Source organism: Anguilla rostrata, chromosome 16 (genome assembly GCF_018555375.3).
Source record: "Anguilla rostrata isolate EN2019 chromosome 16, ASM1855537v3, whole genome shotgun sequence".
Lineage (NCBI taxonomy): Eukaryota > Metazoa > Chordata > Actinopteri > Anguilliformes > Anguillidae > Anguilla > Anguilla rostrata.
In genome coordinates this window covers 7444208-7464333 of record NC_057948.1, presented here as the reverse complement: position 1 = coordinate 7464333, position 20126 = coordinate 7444208, and the positions used below count along the sequence as shown (strand labels likewise).

The 20126-nt window shown below is 46.6% G+C and overlaps 1 protein-coding gene and 1 long non-coding RNA gene across 3 annotated transcripts in view; one reads left to right on the top strand and one right to left on the bottom strand.

Moving 5' to 3' along the window:
- LOC135241525 (uncharacterized) overlaps window positions 1-650 on the bottom strand; it is a 32034-nt gene extending 31384 nt beyond the window's left edge. The window contains exon 1 of the long non-coding RNA XR_010326019.1: window positions 419-650. This is a non-coding gene — a long non-coding RNA (uncharacterized LOC135241525). The remainder of the gene's footprint in view (window positions 1-418) is intronic.
- LOC135241520 (doublecortin domain-containing protein 1-like) overlaps window positions 1-20126 on the top strand; it is a 130693-nt gene that overhangs the window by 61322 nt on the left and 49245 nt on the right. For both annotated transcript variants that reach the window (XM_064312000.1, XM_064312001.1), the window contains exons 11-15: window positions 4410-4511; window positions 5537-5703; window positions 11885-12010; window positions 13867-13972; window positions 18099-18230. In XM_064312000.1, coding sequence (XP_064168070.1) covers window positions 4410-4511; window positions 5537-5703; window positions 11885-12010; window positions 13867-13972; window positions 18099-18230 — 633 coding nt within the window. The remainder of the gene's footprint in view (window positions 1-4409; window positions 4512-5536; window positions 5704-11884; window positions 12011-13866; window positions 13973-18098; window positions 18231-20126) is intronic.

Sequence of the window (20126 nt, the reverse complement as noted above, 5' to 3'; positions counted from 1 at the left end):
ACACAGATAGCTAGCTAGCTAGCTAGTTCTTGCTAATACGTTGAGCTACAATGTGAAAAGCCTAAATGGGTTTGCGTTCAACTCACCTCTTAACCATGGTACGCTCAATAGCACATTGTAAACTAATGTTACACGTTTCAATCACCGTAAATCCTAAAAACAGACATCTTAAAATCATTCGCAAAATATTGTTTTTCAGTATGAAAAGAACTTATTTCCAGCAGGCTAAACCGTAGCTCCAGTATCCCAGCAAACTTGTCTACTTAGCTAACAACCTAACGTTAACTGCAATTAGTAGCAGTATCGTTCAAACGGCAGGCTCCACAACTCAAAATTAAACATATCGGCGTGTTGCCAGACATTAAAAGCAGTCAAATCACAAAGAAGCTATCGAAGTAGGTAAATTAGACTGACTTACCACGAATAAAGCTTGACATTAACTTCGAAGTGTAACCGGACCAGCGAATAAATGGTTTCGAAAAAATAAATCGCGCGCAGTGAAATAGTTCTTCGACTACAGATGCGAAGAGGTGTTATTCTGGGAAATGTACCCAGGAAGTAACTCTGCCGTTGTAGTTTTCCATTAGCCTACTTTCACCCTTTGTAAATCTGAAACGTATTTTCACTGGGGTCCCCCCTTTCTCTCTCCTTACTTATTTAATTATTAATCTCATCTTGCATTTCTATTGACTTGTTTTACATATTATTTGTGAATTTTGTACATTCATTACAGTTGTGCTGGGTTGTTTGTATGGATTTGCTAAAGGGTGTCAGATAAACCTAGGCCTACATGTTTATACAATATGTTAATACTGTAAGAATACATTTGCATAACTTCAATACACTAATACTGTGTATTGCATAAAGAGAGGGAGAGAGACAGATAAAATAGATTTTTTACCAATACTAACTTAATACGACATAATAATGTCCACTTAGGCTACACCTCAGTGATAGACATTGCCTAATCTGAGGGAATATCATAATATAGAGTTAGAGAAGTGAGGATATAATGTCCCCCAGAAGCCATGAAAACCCAAAATCAAGTATTCTAGCAATCCAACATTTCCCCAGATATTGAAATCCAATTCAGGTTTTGTTACTTATGAGTCATGACATTGAATTTGACATTTTGAGGATGAGGATATCAATAATGTTTAGACTCCTATACGAGTGCTTATAGAGCCATTTTGAAGCTTCATATTGAATTTTAAAGGTTTCATGATTTTGTTTGCTTGTTGTAGGCCCTATCACGTTGTGATCACTCATTGTGCCCCCAAAAAGGCAGTATGACAAGCTTACCCGTGTCAGCTGAATTACTTAAACATTGCATAACAGGGGCATGTGAGATCACGCTTCATTATGGCATGTAGATGTTCACTCTGGTATTTTTTAATGCGATGCTTACTGGCAGTTGGGTGTGGCTATAAGTGTACCGTGTGTCACCAGACTGTACAGCCGTCACGGAAGTCACGGTCAGGGCGGGGGGTACGTCACGGTCAGGGCGGGGGGTGCCCGCCCTCCCCGCGGTGACGGCCGAACGCTCGCACCTCCCGGCGGACGCGCCGAGCGCGCGCAGGCAGCGGGTTCTCGCCGACGCCGCCGCGCTCCGGGGAGACCGCCCTCGCGCGTGACGCGGCCCTCCTTTACCTCTCAATTAGCGCCTCACGCTCGCGCGGCGGGGCTCGGCCCGGTCACATCTGCGCCGCAGCCTACCGCGACACTCTCCCTCCCAGACTAAATGGACAGCAGATGCTAGGGCTTCCCCCCCAACGCCCCCTCCCCTCCTCTTCATTATTATCGAGCGCCGCAGAGTGGATTGTCACTGTTTATTTTCAGTAAGCCGCTCGTTTCATGTTTTTCTCTCTCTCTCTCTTCCTCTGTTTCTCTCTCTCTCTCTCTCTCTCTCTCTTTAATCATTAGCCTGCAGCTAAATTAATTGCGCATGGCTCCATGCATCCCAGAAACCTCAGGAGCCTGGATGGGTCTGAGTTTATGGAAATCAAGCTGGGGGGGGGGGGTGTGTTTGCGACCTGGGTCCCACGTCAGAGAGCCGCGGTGGGGTGCGGGTTTCCATAAAAGCCCTGGGAACAGATCCCTTGTCAGTTACTTTTCTTTTCACTGAGCAAATTAACTGAGCAGCAGCTAAACTCTTTAGCCTTTTATGCATTTTTTTTCTACTGAGAAGAGAAATTTCTCCTCTTATTGAAATGAAAGGCCATGCTGTTATGGTACACGTTATTTCTGAATATAAGCAAAAATAGATATGAATTAAACTTTTTTTTTTTGGAGATTTTTAAACACACACACATCCACATACACACACACACACACACTTGTACACACCTGTGCGCGCACACACACACACACACACAAATGCTGAAATGTATTCATCTGCAATTAAAAATTGAAATAAACAAGCAGCTATTAGTCACTTTAGATGTTGTCTGGGTTGATTGACATGTCTTTTGTAAAAAAAAATGTATCTGGATTATCCAAATTATTCTATTTTTTATATTTTTTCTTGCATTCCTGTCATACTGTATTGTTCAAATGCCCTTAATAACTTAACTTACACAACTTCATATTTTCTGCTAAATTACCTCAGTACTTCAGTGCATTGTACTCTAATAAAGCACATCTGATTTCTCCTGGATGCATATTAACCCTATAAGAGTTTAATGAACACTGAGAATTAAAAAAAAATTGTTTGCTTGAATGCTTAGTGTTCAGTGCAGTATGCTATAGTTATAGCCTCTGTGAAAGACGTAATTTTACCTTCCTTGGCTCTGAATGTCTTTTTAATCAGTGCTGGTCAGAATCACAATTCTACACAGCTGGACTTGTAGTGAAGTTAATCCAGTGAGATACAAGGGAATTTACAAGGAGCCAAAAAAGAAAATAATAATAATAATCCCCCCTCATGTCTTGCTGTGTAATTAACCTTGGGCTTTGGACGTCTCTTTGACCAGTGTGCCAAAGGGCCTGGACACTGCTACGCCGCACAGGACCCAGGAAGTGGGCATGCAGAAAAATCTAAGCCAAATTCAAATTCAAGGGATGCATTCAAAATGATGTTTTATTGTTTCAGTAAGCTTGTTTTAGTATAACGGTTCCCATAGTAACCAGAAAAGTCATGCTGCATCAGGTCTGCGTCGGATTAGGCGAACTTTGATGACATGTTCTAATGGACATTTTATGCTTGTTAAACACCTCCTTACACACACACACACACATATATATAGAGAGCATAAATAAATATCTCAATGTGTTCAATGTCACGTTAATTAAATTGAACAGTAACTTTGAATTTAGAGCAAAAATGCCTCGCTGACAGACACAAACATTAAAAGCATGATAATCGGATTAATCAGCATGAGTGCAAGCCTGAAAACAGACACACTGCACAGTACAGTGTGCACTGTGTCTGTGCTGTCACTGTTGGGCTCTTCTGATAGCCTCTGTGTCTGTGCTGTCACTGTTGGACTCTTCTGATAGCCTCTGTGTCTGTGCTGCCACTGTTGCTCTTCTGATAGCCTCTGTCTGTACTGTTGGACTCTGTGTCTGTGCTGTCAGTGTTGAGCTCTTCTGATAGCCTCTGTGTCTGTGCTGCCACTGTTGCTCTTCTGATAGCCTCTGTCTGTACTGTTGGACTCTGTGTCTGTGCTGTCAGTGTTGAGCTCTTCTGATAGCCTCTGTGTCTGTGCTGTCAGTGTTGGACTCTGTGTCTGTGCTGTCAGTGTTGAGCTCTTCTGATAGCCTCTGTGTCTGTGCTGTCAGTGTTGAGCTCTTCTGATAGCCTCTGTGTCTGTGCTGTCAGTGTTGGACTCTGTGTCTTTGCTGTCGCTGTTGCTCTTCTGATAATCTCTGTTTGTACTGTCACTGTTGGACTCTGTGTCTGTGCTGCCACTGTTGCTCTTCTTCTTGCTTGAGGACCATACTGTTGGGAACATCATAGACGGGCCAGACTGCTGTGCTGTATATTAGACATCAGAGGAAAGGCTGTCCAAACCCATTATATATATTTGTAAATATGGCAGTGTATCCACTTACAATGTCCCTTTTGAGAAAGTAGTACAAATTGCCACCCCTGGAACATAACCTGAATATCAGGTTATCCGCACATCCCGGAACATTACATGTAGATACTCCGCATTTCCCTTCCTTTTAAGCACGATCGGTGGCACAGTATCGCAGATTACATTCAGCGTCATAACACGGGAAAACGCGTCCGGCGGACGTCTCTGCGGTAATTTAGGTTTTCTTTTTCTGCGCGTGCCAGAAGGACGTTTAATTATGAGCACGTAATCTGCGCTGATTGCACACGGCCTGGCTGGGCGGGGTGTAATTGGGCGCCCCGGCCGGCGCGTGTGTGTAATTGGGGGCCTCGCGGCCGCGTCTCGCCGCAGGTGTACGAGATCGGCCGCGCCTCGGGGGAGACCCTGGTGTTCGTCAACATGGCGGAGGTGGACAAAGGCTGCAGGGAGGACGCCGAGCTGAGCATGGAGAGGGTGCGTCCGAAACGCCAGGGGAGCTCAGGCCCCCCCCAGGCCAACGTCCTGTCGAGAGCTCGTCGTAGGAACGGCGACCGAACGTGGCTTCCGCCCCTGTGCAGTAAAAAGCCCAGTGTTAATTTGACTCTAACAGTGTTAATTTCACTCTGAACAGATAGAATTTGGTCCCTCTCTGGGATGTGGGCCCATATGTTATCTATTGGGTGTTGAATTAACACTGTGTGGAAAGTTTAGTATATCCTCCTGAAACCCGGCAATTCATTAGAGTCTGGTCTTAATCTCAATAACCATATGGTGCACTATGCCGAAACCTACACTACAAAGAACATTCAATAAAAAAATTTAAGAAATCATATTTTTGGAAAATATTTTTGCAAAAATATTTTATATTATCCAAAACACTTGTACTATACCAAAAAATAATAATAATTTTTTCTGCTGGGTCTCAGAAGGATATTGAACTTTCTATCTAAGGAACAACAAGCATATGTAACTTTCACACCTGTAATGTCTGATGTATAACATATATGATTTTTAACAGCCGAGGAACCAATACAATGCCAGTAACATCAGATTAAGATGAAATTCCCCTTTAAAACCCAAATATGCAATACCCTTGTTCCTGTTTCAGTTTTTGGCCAGTAAGGGGTAAATAGATTGAGGGCATCGGTGCTGGGGTCTGCCTGTCTGCCAGAAGCAGAATTCTATTTCTCAGAGCCAGTTGATTAATTCAGCACCCAGACGGGAGGTCACAGCCCCAATGATAATCCTCTGGCGCCCCCTGCTGGTTAAAAGGCCTGCGCTCATTTTGGCCCTGCGCGCCAAGATAAACAGCCCCAGCCACTTCGCGCTTCCTCCCCCCCCCCGAAGAAAAAATCCATTTGAGATTCGATTGTTCTGCATCGCCGCCCCGTTCCCCTCTGAATGTATAAATAAACGAAAGGCGGGGTGTCTCTGCGCCCCCCCCATCCCCCCGTCCACCTCCCACGGTCGCTCTCTTAAACGTGTACCCCCGCTCTCAGCTCCTGCAGGTGATCCATCAGAGGCTGCAGGCGCGCGGGACAGGGGGCCCCTGCGGGCCCCGCTCCGTCCCCACGCGCCTGTTCGACGAGCGGGGCGAGGCCGTGAGCAGCCCCGCGCTCCTCCGAAACGAGCAGGCCGTCTGGGTGTCGTACGGGGAGGACTACCGGTAAGGACCCCCGCCCCGCGTCTGATACGGGCCGCCGTCGTACCTCCCTAACCCCCCCTTTCAAGGGGGGCCCTCAGAACAGAGGAGTGCTCATCGGACAGACGTACAGAACTCCTGCCTCCAACTCTGTCTCCCCTCTCTCTCTCTCTCTCTCTCTCTCTCTCTCCCTCTCTCCCTCCCCTTCCCTCTCTCTCCCTCTCTCCCCCCTTCCACCTTAATGTCTTGTCATCCTACCTCACGCCTGTCTGTCAGGGCCGCGTTTCTCTTCATGTCTGAATAGCCACCTTAATGGCTGCAGATGGGGGTCCACGGGGGGCCTGGCGGCTGGAGTCCTGCCATTGTTAGCGCCACCCAGACCCACCATCTCCGCTCTGTCCCTCGCCCGTCTCCCGCCCGTCCCCCTCTGACACTGAAGGCAAATGGAGAGTAACTGAAAAACAGGTTCGGCAAACTGGATGGAGCTCACTGACACAACCGCCCCTACCGACTGACACTACTGCTCCTACCCACTGACACAGCTGCCCCTACCCACTGACACAGCTACCCATCCCGACTGACACAACTGCCCCTATCCACTGACACAGCTGCCCCTATCCACTGACACAGCTGCCCCTATCCACTGACATAACTGCCTCTACCCACTGACACAGCTGCCCCTATCCACTGACACAGCTGCCCCTATCCACTGACATAACTGCCTCTACCCACTGACACAGCTGCCTCTACCCACTGACACTACTGCCCCTACCGACTGACACAGCTACCCATCCCTACTGACACAACTGTCCCTACCCACTGACACAGCTACCCATCCCTACTGACACAACTGCCCCTACCCACTGACACTACTGCTCCTACCCACTGACACAGCTGCCCCTACCCACTGATACAGCTACCCATCCCTACTGACACAACTGCCCCTACCCACTGACACTACTGCTCCTACCCACTGACACAGCTGCCCCTACCCACTGACACAGCTACCCATCCCTACTGACACAACTGCCCCATCCACTGACACAGCTACCCATCCCTACTGACACAACTCCCCCTACCCAGTGGCACAGCTGCCCCTACCCACTGACACTACAGCCCCTACCCACTTTCACAGCTACCCATCCCTACTGACACAACTGCCCCTACCCACTGACAAGCCCTACCCGATATACTGCCTACCACTGATGCACGCACTGATTTGTACTTATTCATCGCTGCGAAACAGTGACTTTGAGAAGGCCTGTGGGGATGCATGTGTGTATGTATGCGTGCATGTGTGCGTGTGTGAATGTGAGTGTGTGTGTGCGTACTTGTGTGTGTGCGTGTGTAAGTGTGTATTAGTGCGCGTGCTTGTGTGTGTGTGTGCATGCGTGCGCGCGTGTGTATTAGTGCGTATGCTTCTGTGTGTGTGCATGCGTGCGCGCGTATTAGTGCGCTTGCTTGTGTGTGCTGCAGATGTGCACGTGGTGTGTGTGATGTCTGTGTGGTGCGATGCTGTGGAGTGTGTGTGCGTGCGCGTGCTTGTGTGTGTGTGTGTGTGTGTGTGTGCAGGTGTTCAGCGTATGCTCCATGCCCGCTCTCTGGACTTGATTGCGTATAATTTGGTGATGAGCAGAAATAGTTTATGGGCAGCAGAAGCCCGTCCCCTGGGAGGTTTAGTGCTCCGCCAGGATTAATGATGGCGCGCTCGTCAACTGGAATTAATTCTCTTCTGAGGCTTCCCACATGTAGCTTTAATGAACAGTTGACATTTGCGGGTCTGAATCAAAGAACTGGCCTTATGATAAAATGGATCATGTGAAAAACAGAATGGAAAATAACTGCAATTTTTTCACTTTCAAATGAATTAGCCGTTTGCTGCGAGCAGATGCTATTCGAAGCCGTTGCGAATAAACAAATGGGATCTTGTCCCGTTTGGTCTCGCTGGTTTGTTCCGCTGCACGTGGTCATCAGCGAGATTATAAACAGGGTAGGGGCCAGTTCCGTTTTAGTTCAGCCAGTTCATTTTGTTACATTGCGTAGAAAAAAAAAAAAACTTATTTGGATAAACATGAAATTTGACTTTAATTTGTTATGCTGATATTTTTACGTTTTCTCAATTGAAAATTTTTAGGTTCATTCGCATGTGAAAATTATTCAGTTGAGAAAGTTACAGGTGTAACAAACTGAAGTGAAATTTTAGGTTTATCCACTGAGACATTTTTTTCAGTGTAATGTTCAATGATGACTTTTCAGTTTTTATGGCAGATGGGCTGAATTGAAAGGGAATTGTTCCTAAATATGAAGTTAATAAAAAGACATTTTGAAAGATAATATTAAATGGCAGTGTCTCTGTTAAAGACATGGGGGATGTGCATCATCTCTTCGCTAATGTAAGCACATTAAGATCATATGCAGCTGCCACTGCCTTCAGATTAACCGAATTGCTCTAAAATAATCTAGATGCCAATTGAACTGAGTTCCCCCAGGCTTAGATGTTGCCCCTCTAATAGTGTCGTTTAATACTGTGGCACCTAATAATGCCATTATATAACCGAATCAGCCCGTTCTCGGTATCGCGAGTTGCATCCCGTTGGAAGCACAAATGCCTGTGTATCGCACGGTGTTGAAACGTGTTGCGGAAACCCGAATTTGATTTTTACACGGAGTTCGCGCCGCGACCAGAGGCCGCAACATCCTGTCTTTGTCGGTTCCGATTGCTCTCGGAATGTCGCGTCACGTCAAGACGGATCCCGCCACGAGGATGACGCGTTAAAAGAAGCGCTTACAGCTGAGGAGCCTAGCCGCAGGCTAGCTGTATTATCTGCTTAAATACTCCTCTTGGAGAATTAAACATGACGGCACGATATTAGCCAGCCTTACTTTCACTTTACTCTTTATGGACAGAGCAGCTAAGAAACTAAGCAGAGCCACACACGGTTCCCACGTACTCCAACAGGTGAAGAGTGTTTTTACAGAATTATAGTTTTCCCTCACTCTGTCTTTCTCTCTCCCTCTATGCTCTTTGGGAGAGAGAACTTTGGGAGGTGCAGGTATATTGGGAGGTGCAGTTTGTGTGGTTGATGAGGAGGGTTGTGAGATCGCATAGCCATGACGGGGGGAGGTCAGGGTGAGGTCAGTCGAAGGAGTTATATTGATTTGTGACTAGGTTTAATTTTTTCCCCTTTTTGATGTTGTTTTTGGTTTGATACTGTGCACATTGATGGTTTTTTTTATTGTTTTTGTTTTTATTTTAATTTAAATTTAATTTCTTTCTAGTGCAGTGACTTGAATATGATGTTTTAATAAAGTGGCATCAGAGTCTGTTTAAGGCATTATGCAATTATTACAATTGTCATGTAAATTCCTTCATCTGATTATTTTATGCAGGGTAAGGTCAAAATCAGTGGAAACGTAGCTTGATTAAGACACTTAGATTTTTGCTCAATCTTTTTATTTGCTGGCACATGCACACATCGTAGTCACAGTTCTTTCGGGGGAAGGGGGGGGGGGGGGTTGGAGAGGAGGGGAGTGGTCACATATAACTTCAATGGTGGTAGGGCCCAATGTGCGATCTTTTCATGTGGCCCAAAATCACCCTGGTGCCCTTGCATGCAGTCTCTGAGAGGAGAGAGCCCGGAGAGAGGCCAGCCCTCTCAGCCCTTTTGGTTTTGGCCCACGACTCCTGCGTCCACGTTTGACCCAAGAGGCACGGGGGGTCTCCACACCCGCAGAAAGAAGCCCCGTCGACAGCCGCCGCAAAAACCACCGCGCCTCGCCGGGGGAGGGCTCCCTAAACGGATTCGGCTAACGAGGGAAGCCAGACTGCAGTGGAACAGGCGTGTGCTCCCTACACGTCATCCGAAATGCCCTGCTGAACTCTCCCAGGGATGACTGGATGGGAATAGACTGCAATGCTGCTGAAAAATTCCAGAAACTGAATTATACATAATTAATGTCATTTCTGTTTTGCCTCTAAACATTTAAAACCACATACATGATCCTCAACTCCCCCGCCCCACACACACACACACACACCCCACCCCCCTTCCCTGCTGCCCTACTGTAATTAGAGTCCTTGTCACTTTCCTAAAGGAACTTGTTCCTCGTGACCCACTCCTAATGAAGTTGTAATGAAGTCAGTTCAGAGGAGCACACTTCCAGTCTGACATCGCCAAGCAGAGGAGGGGAAGGGGAAGGACTCACAGGGCCCAGCCTTGAGGAAAATGTTCACTGGCACAGAAAATCCACTGTGATCTCCCACAACTCTGCCAGGATCTCTTGATGCGCTTTGAGAGGTCGCGAGTGAAGAAGTGATGAGATCTTCGAGCATGAAAGCGTCTGAACCGAAGCTAATTCGGGACGGAGGGTTTCCGCGTCTCTTAAAGCGATTAATTAGCATGACTGCGCCGTTGATGATGACTGGCGGAGCACGGGCAGCGGTAAAACTCTGAGTGGCCACTCCGGCGGGGGCGGGGGGGTTTGGGGGGGGGGGGGGTGTCTCTCGCTCCACCTCTCGAACACCCTTCAGCAGCTCTGTAGCAGTCATTATTCGAACAGGAAGTCCAGGTGGGTACATCTCAAAAGGGCTTCGTTTTTGAAGCTGACTTCCTGGTCTTGTTTGAGAGACCTTGCTCACTAGTGCGGTTGGCTCCAGTATTGGTCTTTCAGCCAGCCATTTGAATGTAAGCCCATGGTGACAATATAGAAAAAAATACGAAGTCAATCATTTCTCACAAGAGTTGCAAAAGGCCTTTTTCCTTTGTCTATTGTCTCCTGTCCCGTGTGTCGTTTTGTTACGTTATTGTGTTATTATGGACAAAATCTTGTGGAATATTTTGTGGAAGAATCAGAGACAGTTTGCATCACTGTACATCACAGTATCTCACCCGCTTAGTGGACTACCTGGACTGGCCCGGAATTCATGACTATATAAGGGTCCGCTCCTTTTCCCTACTGCACAGTCTCTGGCCCCAATTTGTACAAGCATGGTGGCACGAAAACTGCACCAAGCCCATGGAACGTTAATGGGTGATGTCACAATCCCTTTGTCCATAGTTTTTGTACAGTCTATGGTACCCCTCTTGTTCTAATCAGACTTAAAATGGTTTTTGGAACAGAGTGGTCTGCTTCTGATAGAGAACAGAAAGTGCATTTTGCCCCCACGCACAGGTAGGTAGATGGTTTGGGAGGCAAGGGCCACAGCTGGAGATCAACAAATCTTGGTTACATCTTGGGGGAACAAAGTCTCCAAATCTACTATCAGACAGTCTCCATGCGAGTAGCATTTTTGGAAGGGACTACAGAGGCGTCTCTATTGAGGGCAATCAAACAAAGACAAGTGTCTGGAGTCTGTGAAAGGTATTGGATATTTGATTGGAATTGGGTATTATAGTTAGATGGAACCAAACTTCAGCTTTTTGCCAAATACATTGGTGATGGGCTTGCTTTGGACATCATGCCTTCAGTGAAATAAGGTTTTCGATCTTTGATGTTACTGGGTTATTCAGCACCATTCAGTCCTGTACCTCATGAACTCCAGCAAGGACAGACAAGACCTGGTTCCCTCTGCCAGGAAATGCAAATAGTTCTTTCAACAAGTCAATGATCCCAAACATAAGGCCATCTCAGTCTTCAGACTTCAACACAATTAAAAATATGTGGTTTGATTCCGTATGGAGGAATCAGTGATCAAAGATCCCACCCAAAATGTTTCATAAACATTGTAGAATCTATATAATGTTATACTTGTGTAGGGAGGGCTCACAAAGTACTGAAAATGGGTGTGAATGCGACACTTATTGTTTTGTTTAAGTTTAAGTTTATAATTGGACCAATGCGCTATTTTAGTTGTTCCGTCAAATTGCTATTAAATGAGAATATTGTCCCACGTGTTTGAGAATTTATAAATATAGTTCAGAACGAGTATTGTTTATTTGTTCATCTATATCAAAGGTGTGAATAATTTTGGTTGTCACTGCATTTGTCTTTATACTGTGTGATATTTATAAAGATGATTACAGAGCCATATTATTATTATTAGTATCTCTCTAATTTCTGTATGATCATTTTTATTTTTCATCCCACGTAATGCATTCAGGATCCATGCAAGGGCTCAGAACCACCAGTCTGGAGTGCTGTGAATAGCAGCCCCTCCTCCACAGTAATGAAAGCACCCCGTCCCCCCTTTCCCTCTCTCCCACAGGCCCCCCCGTCAGGCAGTTCTGGCCCTGGCTTTTGAAAGGGCCGTAGCGGCGGGGGAGGAGGATTACAGGGACATCTTCCGAGCCCCCCTGGACCCGGACGCGGAATTACCAGCCGGATTCAGGAAGTATGTCCCCCCCTGTAAACCGCGGGTGCTCTGATCCCCAGTCTCGCCGGGACAGTGGCAACACGCTGCTTCAACAGCTAGAGCTTAAGCCATCCACAGGAGGTCGGGCAAGACATGTGCTAAGAGGACTGCCGTTTAATCCAGCTACTTTCCAGCCAGGTCCAGTAATGCAGCTCTTTGTGTGTCTTAAAACCCAGTAAACACATATGATAAGAGCAATATGCTAAAGTTAACAGTCCACTCAAGGCTAACAGATGTACATTGATATACTAAACCTACATCGGCTAGCCTTGAGTGGACTGTTAACTTTAGCATTTTATCACGTACTGGGTTTTAAGACTTTCTTTGGACGCGCAGTCAACAGTTTTAAACTAAATTTAGGTTTTCCGCTGAATTAAATTTCGTTTAAAACTGTTGTCTGCGCATCCAAAGAAAGATGGTCCCTCCCTGAATTTCAGGCATCCCTCCTTCCCTCTACCAGCAGGAGAACGGGGACACTTCTGTGCTTGCAAATACGCTAAATCATCTGCCACCATGTTCCTCACCGTAATCATGTTCCAGGAAACCGCAATGAGGTCATTCTGTATTTAGAAAAATATCAAAGAAATAGCCCAGTCATACCACATTATAAGTTATATTGTATCTGATTACAATGGGTGAGTTGAGCCAGTTTTTTTTAAGATAAAAAAAAAAACATTTCACTAAATGCTGATCAAATTTTCAGACACCTGGCGCCTTCGCTTCCATCTCAATGGTGATCCAATCTGTCGAGACTCCCTACGCCTTCCGCTCCCTGTCCCTATACCTTCCGCTCCCTGTCCCACGCCCATTTTATGACTGGGATAGTTTCGGGATTTCAATCCATCAGTTCGCTGCGTGTAAACGGAACAGTCCCTCTGCTCGGAGCAGCGCTGTAAAACAGGCCACCGATCTTCCAGTTTTGTCACTTTTTGGCCTCCCTCCGTTCAGCTCTCAAGCAGGATACAGCCATTAGCGTGCCAGCCTTCTCCACCTTGCCTTCAAGTCAGCCTTTCAATTTGCCTGTCAGACGCACCGATTTCAACTGTGTCAGGCTCAGCTTCTCCTTCTGAAAGCCGAGCCGACACTCTAAAAATACGTGTCATTTCGGCGCCCACAAATAGAGAAAGCTCACATTGTCTTACCTCCTCCACTTCTTAGTCGGGAAGGCTGGTAAGAGGCAAAAATCTAATTTTGTAGCTCTGCAACATCCTGGGACAACCAAGGGAAACCGACCGTTTGCTAGAACGGTGGGGAGTTGCGTTAAACATTGCAAAATTACACTTAAGAAGGAGAGGAAGGGACGACATCAACGGTTCACGGTGCCAAATCCGAGCCAGTCATGTGACCTTCCTCAACTAAACTGAAGACTAAAACATTACAAAACATTACCAGTGAAAATGTCCACAGTAAAACAGTAAAACAGTAAAATGGCCGTGTTGCCTATGACCGTGTCTGTTAAAGCCCCTCCATTCCGCAGATTACTTGAGCCCGTGGAGGTGTCAGGAGGTGACTTGGCAAAAACATGGGCACTGCCAAGAGAACCGCACCCTGGCACCCTCCTGTGGGGCGATTAACACGACCGCGTAACGGGAAGCGCAGTCATTAGCAGGCCGGGCGTGAACGGTGGCTGGGGGGGAGACCCGGCCCTGTGTGTGAGGTCACAGCGAGGCTCCTCACTCACGGACGTTAGCGTTTAGCGCGGCGACATGCTTCCGCGTGGTAAGGCTATACGCGTCCTGCAGCGAAGGTGATGGGGGGGGGGGGGTGGGTCGCTCGGGGGCGGGGGCAATCGCTGCACTGCACAGGTATGACCCGCCGCTGTCTCGCCCGTCTAGATGGGAGGCGTGGGAGGGATTCCCGCCGAACTGCGTCCCCGACCCTCCCGGGAGCACTCGTCTGGCCGACAGAGCGGACCCGCACGCCCACTTCATCCAGCTGAAGGTAACGGCACCGCCCGTATGTGTCAGTGAGTCAGTGGTGAGCAACAGACCTGGCTAACCATGTTTAACGCGCTCGACTCCCCAGGGAGCACAAAGCCAGAATCTGGACCGTCACCAGGGGTGGGAACCTAGGTCGAGTGACATTTTGAGTTAAACAGACTAGGTTAACCCTAATATAGCTCAGGCTTATACCCAGATACAGGGTAAAAGTTTATTAGTCTCTGGGCCCCTGCCACAGCATTGAGCAATCCATCCAGTTTGATTTCTGGCAGAAAAACACAATCCTATTCAATAATCACTTATCCTTAGCGATTAAATGCCGCAAATAGCTCCTTTATTCACCAGTTCAGTTCACATTGACGATCGCGGATCACACGGAAGCGGCTCAGTGAAGAAAAGCATAATTTTAATCAAAATTTGAGCGGAACCTTTGGGCAAATTGATTTAATCCAGGCAACAGCGCCTTGGGCCGAAAACAGGAACAAGCGAGATGTTAACTAGACTCAACGAAGTCGTGCGAAATTGCGCTTAAAAGTTTGTACTTTTACAGTAAGTCTGAAAACTTACTGGGGGGGGCTGCACTTGCGTTGGTAAAGGAACGCACAGATAGATAATGTATATGAAGGGATGACTGTAATTACAGCATGTTAACCCGAACAACATGACTGTGTTTCTCTCCACGGCCGAGACGCCTCTGCCTAGAATCAAGATTAATTAGACGCAGCGCGCATATCCTTAGCAAAGGTGTCATCTTCGTAAAAGTTCACGAACAAGAGCGGAGAGTTCTCTCTTCAAGAGAATGGCCCCACGCAGACAGGCAGCTAAACTACCGTTTGCTCAGCGTGTAATTAAACCTGTCTTATCTCCAGAGGTGAAGGAAGTGTTTATATTTAGATTTGCTTAACCATGAACCAGTTGGAATCCTCTTTTTTCCCCTAAGAAGCTACGAGTGGAACAGGAATTTTGTACAGGTTTATGTCTTCTGCGTCCCATGTTTAAAATTATTTTAAATGACTGCGAGTCAAAACACCTGCTGAGAAGAATTTATTTTTGAAACGGCTTTGTCATTTCAAAAGTTGCACGAGCTGTGGAAAAAAAATGTATTTGACAGTTCGGGCGAAGAGGAGCTGCTTGACAATGACGGGGCGGAACAATAGAAGTGACCTACTTCTCTCAAGAGCGGTTGAACAGTGTCACAGCTGACCTCCGCGCTCAGAAGCGCCAATCATTATCCGCAGACTATTCCCTTATTTTTACCGTTATTTCCTCTTAGCATTTTAAAATATTCCGTACCTTTCCACTTCTCGCTCCGTGTGCTCCGATGCAGAGCCGCGTGGCGCAGGTTCGGAATTGCGATCGTAACCTGTGCGCTCAGGGTTGCAGTCCCGGTCGGGGGTGTTGTTGTTGTTCCGTCAAGCAAGGCGATGACGCCGAATTGACATTCAGTTAATGTCACACTCTACACGAGCGGATTATATGACTCGTCCCGTATGAATTAAGTAAATAAATTATGCCAGAGTGCGACGCTAAATTAAATGGATGGATGATCAATGGATGATCAATGGATTAAAGGGGTACTAACAGGGAAATAAGGGCAACAGTTATTTTCATTTTCTTCTTTCTCCTTCATTTATTTTTTCAGTTTCTCTCTCTGTGTGTTTAATATATATATAATATTGATTCATTTTTTTCATATTTTTATGAGGTTATTATTAGGCCTATTGTTTTTTTTTTGTTTTGGTTTGTTTTTTTAATGTGACATCATATCATTATGCCCTAATTAGCAAGTGTGTATGCTGGAATTGGTTAATGACATGCTGCTGACGTAATGAGCATTACTTAGGCATGTTTATGGCAGAAAATTACAAAAACATGTATGTTATGCCACTGAGATATATAAATCTATAAATCAATATAAAAATCAACTTAAATGCAGTTATATTTGGTCACAATTTCCTCATTATTTATTTATAATTTTTACAATATGAAAGACTGCTTATTAATATCCATGTTTGGATATTTAGCACAATTGTTTTTTTAACAATGTAATGAGTCTTGTTTTAAATAATTTTAACATTCTTCACACTTCGTAGACAGATTGTATCTATGTCAAAAATAATTTTTAAATGTTTAAGTTGAAGGTGGTGTAATATTCTGTCATTATGCTACTTTCTTAGCCTATACTTAAGAAGATCTACCTGCATTAATGTGTCATCGTTGAGTAGAATTGTGGGTAGGTGTAGTTGCATAAAAGCCCACTGTAGCATGTTTATAATTAAGAGTCTGCCCTTTTCACCAAAGCCTCTAATAAAAGACAAGGCAGACACCAACAAACAACAGATCTTGGAGAAAGAAACTGAAATTCAACTGTATCATTGCAAGCCAACTGAAATTCAACTTTTTCATTGCAAGCCAACTGAAATTCAACTTTTTCATTGCAAGCCAATGAACGTCAACCAAATAGGGCCATTTATAGTAGTAGCTTGAAATCATATTTTGTGACATCAATCACAAACAACTTCAAATGCCAGGATAAAATTTGGCTGGCTGTTTTAGCTGAAATATGATGCTAAAAGTTTAGGGGATTGCTAATGTGAGCTTTAACAAAAAAATGACAAATTTGAGTTTGATTTGTTGTAGAAATACTTTTCTCCATTTCTTAGTGTTGTTCGCATTTTTAATAAATGAAAGAGCCTTACATCCTGTCCATGCTGGTTCTGGTATCATTAATCAATACATCAGGGTTTTTTTTTTCTGCAAACACAAGCGTATCACTGTCAGTCACACCAGCCTGAAAACCCAAGCGCCGATCGTGCTTGGGGAAAGGGGAAGAGCATCGATGCAGCCTTTTCTTATGTCACTTCCCTGCAGCTTCCTGGTTGTACATGTGACTGGGCATGTCCTGTGCAGTGGGGGTTCTCCATGAACACGGCCGGGATGACAACTGGACAATCAAAATTAGGGGGAGAATTGGACTTACACAGCCCCACATTGGGCGCCAAATTATTTATAAAAATAAATGTTTTTTTGTTTTTTTTTAACAAGGACACAACTGTTCAGTTACACACTACTGATTCAGAAGCGAACCACACAGGTTTCTATTGGAGTCACTTTTTTCCACAAATGAAATACTCGAAGGGACAAACTGATGTAAGCAAAGGGAATCCACGTCATAAAATATCCGTCAAGTACAAACTTTGCAAGACCGCCTCATTTCTGGACTGTCATCATAACTAGACTAACCCCTAATGCTCTGCGAATGAGAGGCATCATGTAAGCGCTTTGGGTAAGCATAAGAATGCAGTCCATTTCACATTACCATAGTCGAAGTTGAAGTGAAAGAGAAGGAATTTCAGCACAGCATGAGTGAGAGAGGACAGTGAGAGACTGCAAAGGATCCATTCAAATTTCAGGAGGGAGACCGGGATTTATTCAGTGTTTTAGGAAGTACAGAAATACCGCTCCCTGAAGCATTATGGTACACACTGCATCAACAAAAGATTTTTCAAAGCTCATAAAATACAAACAGAGCCGACCGTAGGGTTTTGGTGACCCTAAAGAACAAAGTCGCTGTGGCCCCAAAGTGCTCCAGTATAAGTCCACCCACCGCTTAAACTTGAATTGTGTGGCCCAGGGATGGTTGTGGCCCGAACCGACTGCACAATGCTTATGCCAGCAGGAAGCTATGAATACAAATGACAAAATACCCCAAAGTCTTTGAAGTATGCTAACATGTTTTATTTTTCTTGAAGGTACAGTATAAATCCAATGGGTATACACGGTTCTCAGGACTGGCCTAGCAGTGTTAATGCAGCACACTCAGTAGTAAAACAGCTGCACAAACAAAATGCCAAATTTTTATATAAGATGCTAACATTCTTATATCACCATTGTTTTTACAGAGCAAAATAATGTTAGCTTGTTAGTTAGCTTAGCCACACACCTCCAGCCTCACTTACTGTTGGACAGGTCAGGACAAACCAGGCACCAACTTTAGACTCTCAACTTCAGCACCAGATATAAAACTGACCCCTGTTTATGTCTGTAATTTGTGCTCAGAAAGCAGGTGGCTATGTGGCTCCCGTCTCAGAACTAGCCCGGCTCTTATTTCTGACCCTTTACCTCAGGCTGATCCGCAGGTGGTTCTGGTTCCTTCGGCCGAAGTGGTGTACCGGACCGGACCGGCCGGGTCCAAACTGGCGGGCGGTACAGGGCCGGGGACGGAGTGGCCGCTGTCACACGTGTGGGTCGTCACCAAGGTATTTCAGGTCGACCGAATGCTAAACGTGCTAACGCTAACGCTGCGAAATCGAAATCGTTCGCAAATTCACGGTCGTTGGACACTTCCTCATTATTGACAGTCTGTTTCGCGTGTAAGCTCTGGATTAGACCGAGCAGGGGTTCTGTCAGGCCCGTCGGAAATATGTGAGATTTCACACTTTTATTTCCGTCCAAGCTCGTCGGTACGGTTGGATGGGGGGGGGGGGGCTTGTGCTGTTGTTTGTTTGTGGGTGAGTTCCAGTTCGCCGGTCCTGGAACCGCTCGGCGAAACAAACGTGGCCGCCGCGCTCTCAGGCTCTCCCGCCGAACGCAGGCCCGGCCCTTACAGCGGCAGCCGGCGATCTCTCGCTCGCGCCTATCGCCGTTTTCCACTTTCCCGCCCAAATTTATCGGCATTTCACAGTTTTTTGAGCCCTGATTGACGCTTCTTTGCTCCTCGCACGGAAAAATGACATCGCTGTGGGATTCGGAGAGAGCCCGATCGTTTCAGAGTCCAGGGTACGCGTTTGAGCGAGGCGTAGCAAAAACGCGAAACCTCGTTCCATTCGGAAAACGTTTCGACTTTAGCGCTCCTTGATTTGCGCTCATGGGTGTAAACACGTGTACCGTGCGGTCACGTGGACATCGCCTCTTTCGGCTCGTCCTCGTTTTAACTTCGATTTGCCCGAGTTTCCCTTTTGTGACAGGAACTACGCTTTACAGTTTGTAATTGGTCATTAGCGCTCCCTTAGCCCTCGCCCGGAACAGGCCTCAAATCGGGTTTGTGTTTACGGTTGAGGGTAGCAATCTCGCGTTCGGAAGTGTGAAATCGGAAAGGGCCGGGGGAACGAGAGGGCGATCGGAGGCAGACGCATCGTGTCGCGTGTCAGCCCCCCGCCGATTACGCCGCCTTAATCCGCGCGCGAACGAAGCGGAAGAGCTCGAGAAAACGAGGCTCCGCAGGCGATCGGCGAATCCCTCCCTCCGGGCCCTCGTCTTTCCGATCCGATCCGGGCCCCGCGTCTCCGTCGCGCGCGTGGTCTCCGTGACGTGATCGTCGGTGACTAATAGTATCTGCTGGAGTAAATAGGGGGCCGTTCAGCCGGACACGCTTCCGGACCCGAGCCAGCGACGTGAAATGAGTTTAACAAGGAGCGGCACCCATTTACACTACGGGCTGTGCTCGCTTTTATTCATCCAGGTTTCGGGTGAGCCTCTGAGATATTTACATTACATTACAGGCATTTAGCAGACGCCCTTATCCAGACTTACACAACTTCTACATAGCATTTTACATCGTATCCATTTATACAGCTGGATATGTACTGAAGCAATGCAGGTTAAGTACCTTGCTCAAGGGTACAACGGCAGGAATCGAACCTGCGACCTTTCGGTTACAAGCCCAGTTCCTTACCCACTGCGCTGCACTGCCGTCCGCGTGAACGTTTGCCCTCGGGAGGGAGCAAACGGGCGTGAGGTTTAACCCCTTAAAGGTTTGGGCTCCTATTTGGACGCGTATAGAAGCGCATTGCGCTGTCCCTCGTTACCCTCACGACGACTCCGCCGTGGAAACCGCCTGGATATTCAGGAAATCGCCGCTCACGACGACATGCACAGACAAGCGGAGACAGCGCAGGTCTTCCCCAGCCCCCCCAGCCCCCGCTCGCCACTGAACTGTGAAATCCCATTTTCTGTCGTGCGGGAGCTCAGTGACTCGGACGGCGGACCCGAAAACCCCGACGAGCGAGAAGTCGGGGGGGCCAGCGTTTCGCTTTCGACCGTCCGCCGGGTTCACTCGGGCATAACGACCCCGCCATTTGTGACATCTTGTTTTGTTTTCTGCTTCTTTTAACTCATCGGGGCCTTCTCTCTCTCTCTTTCTCGCCCCCCTCCCT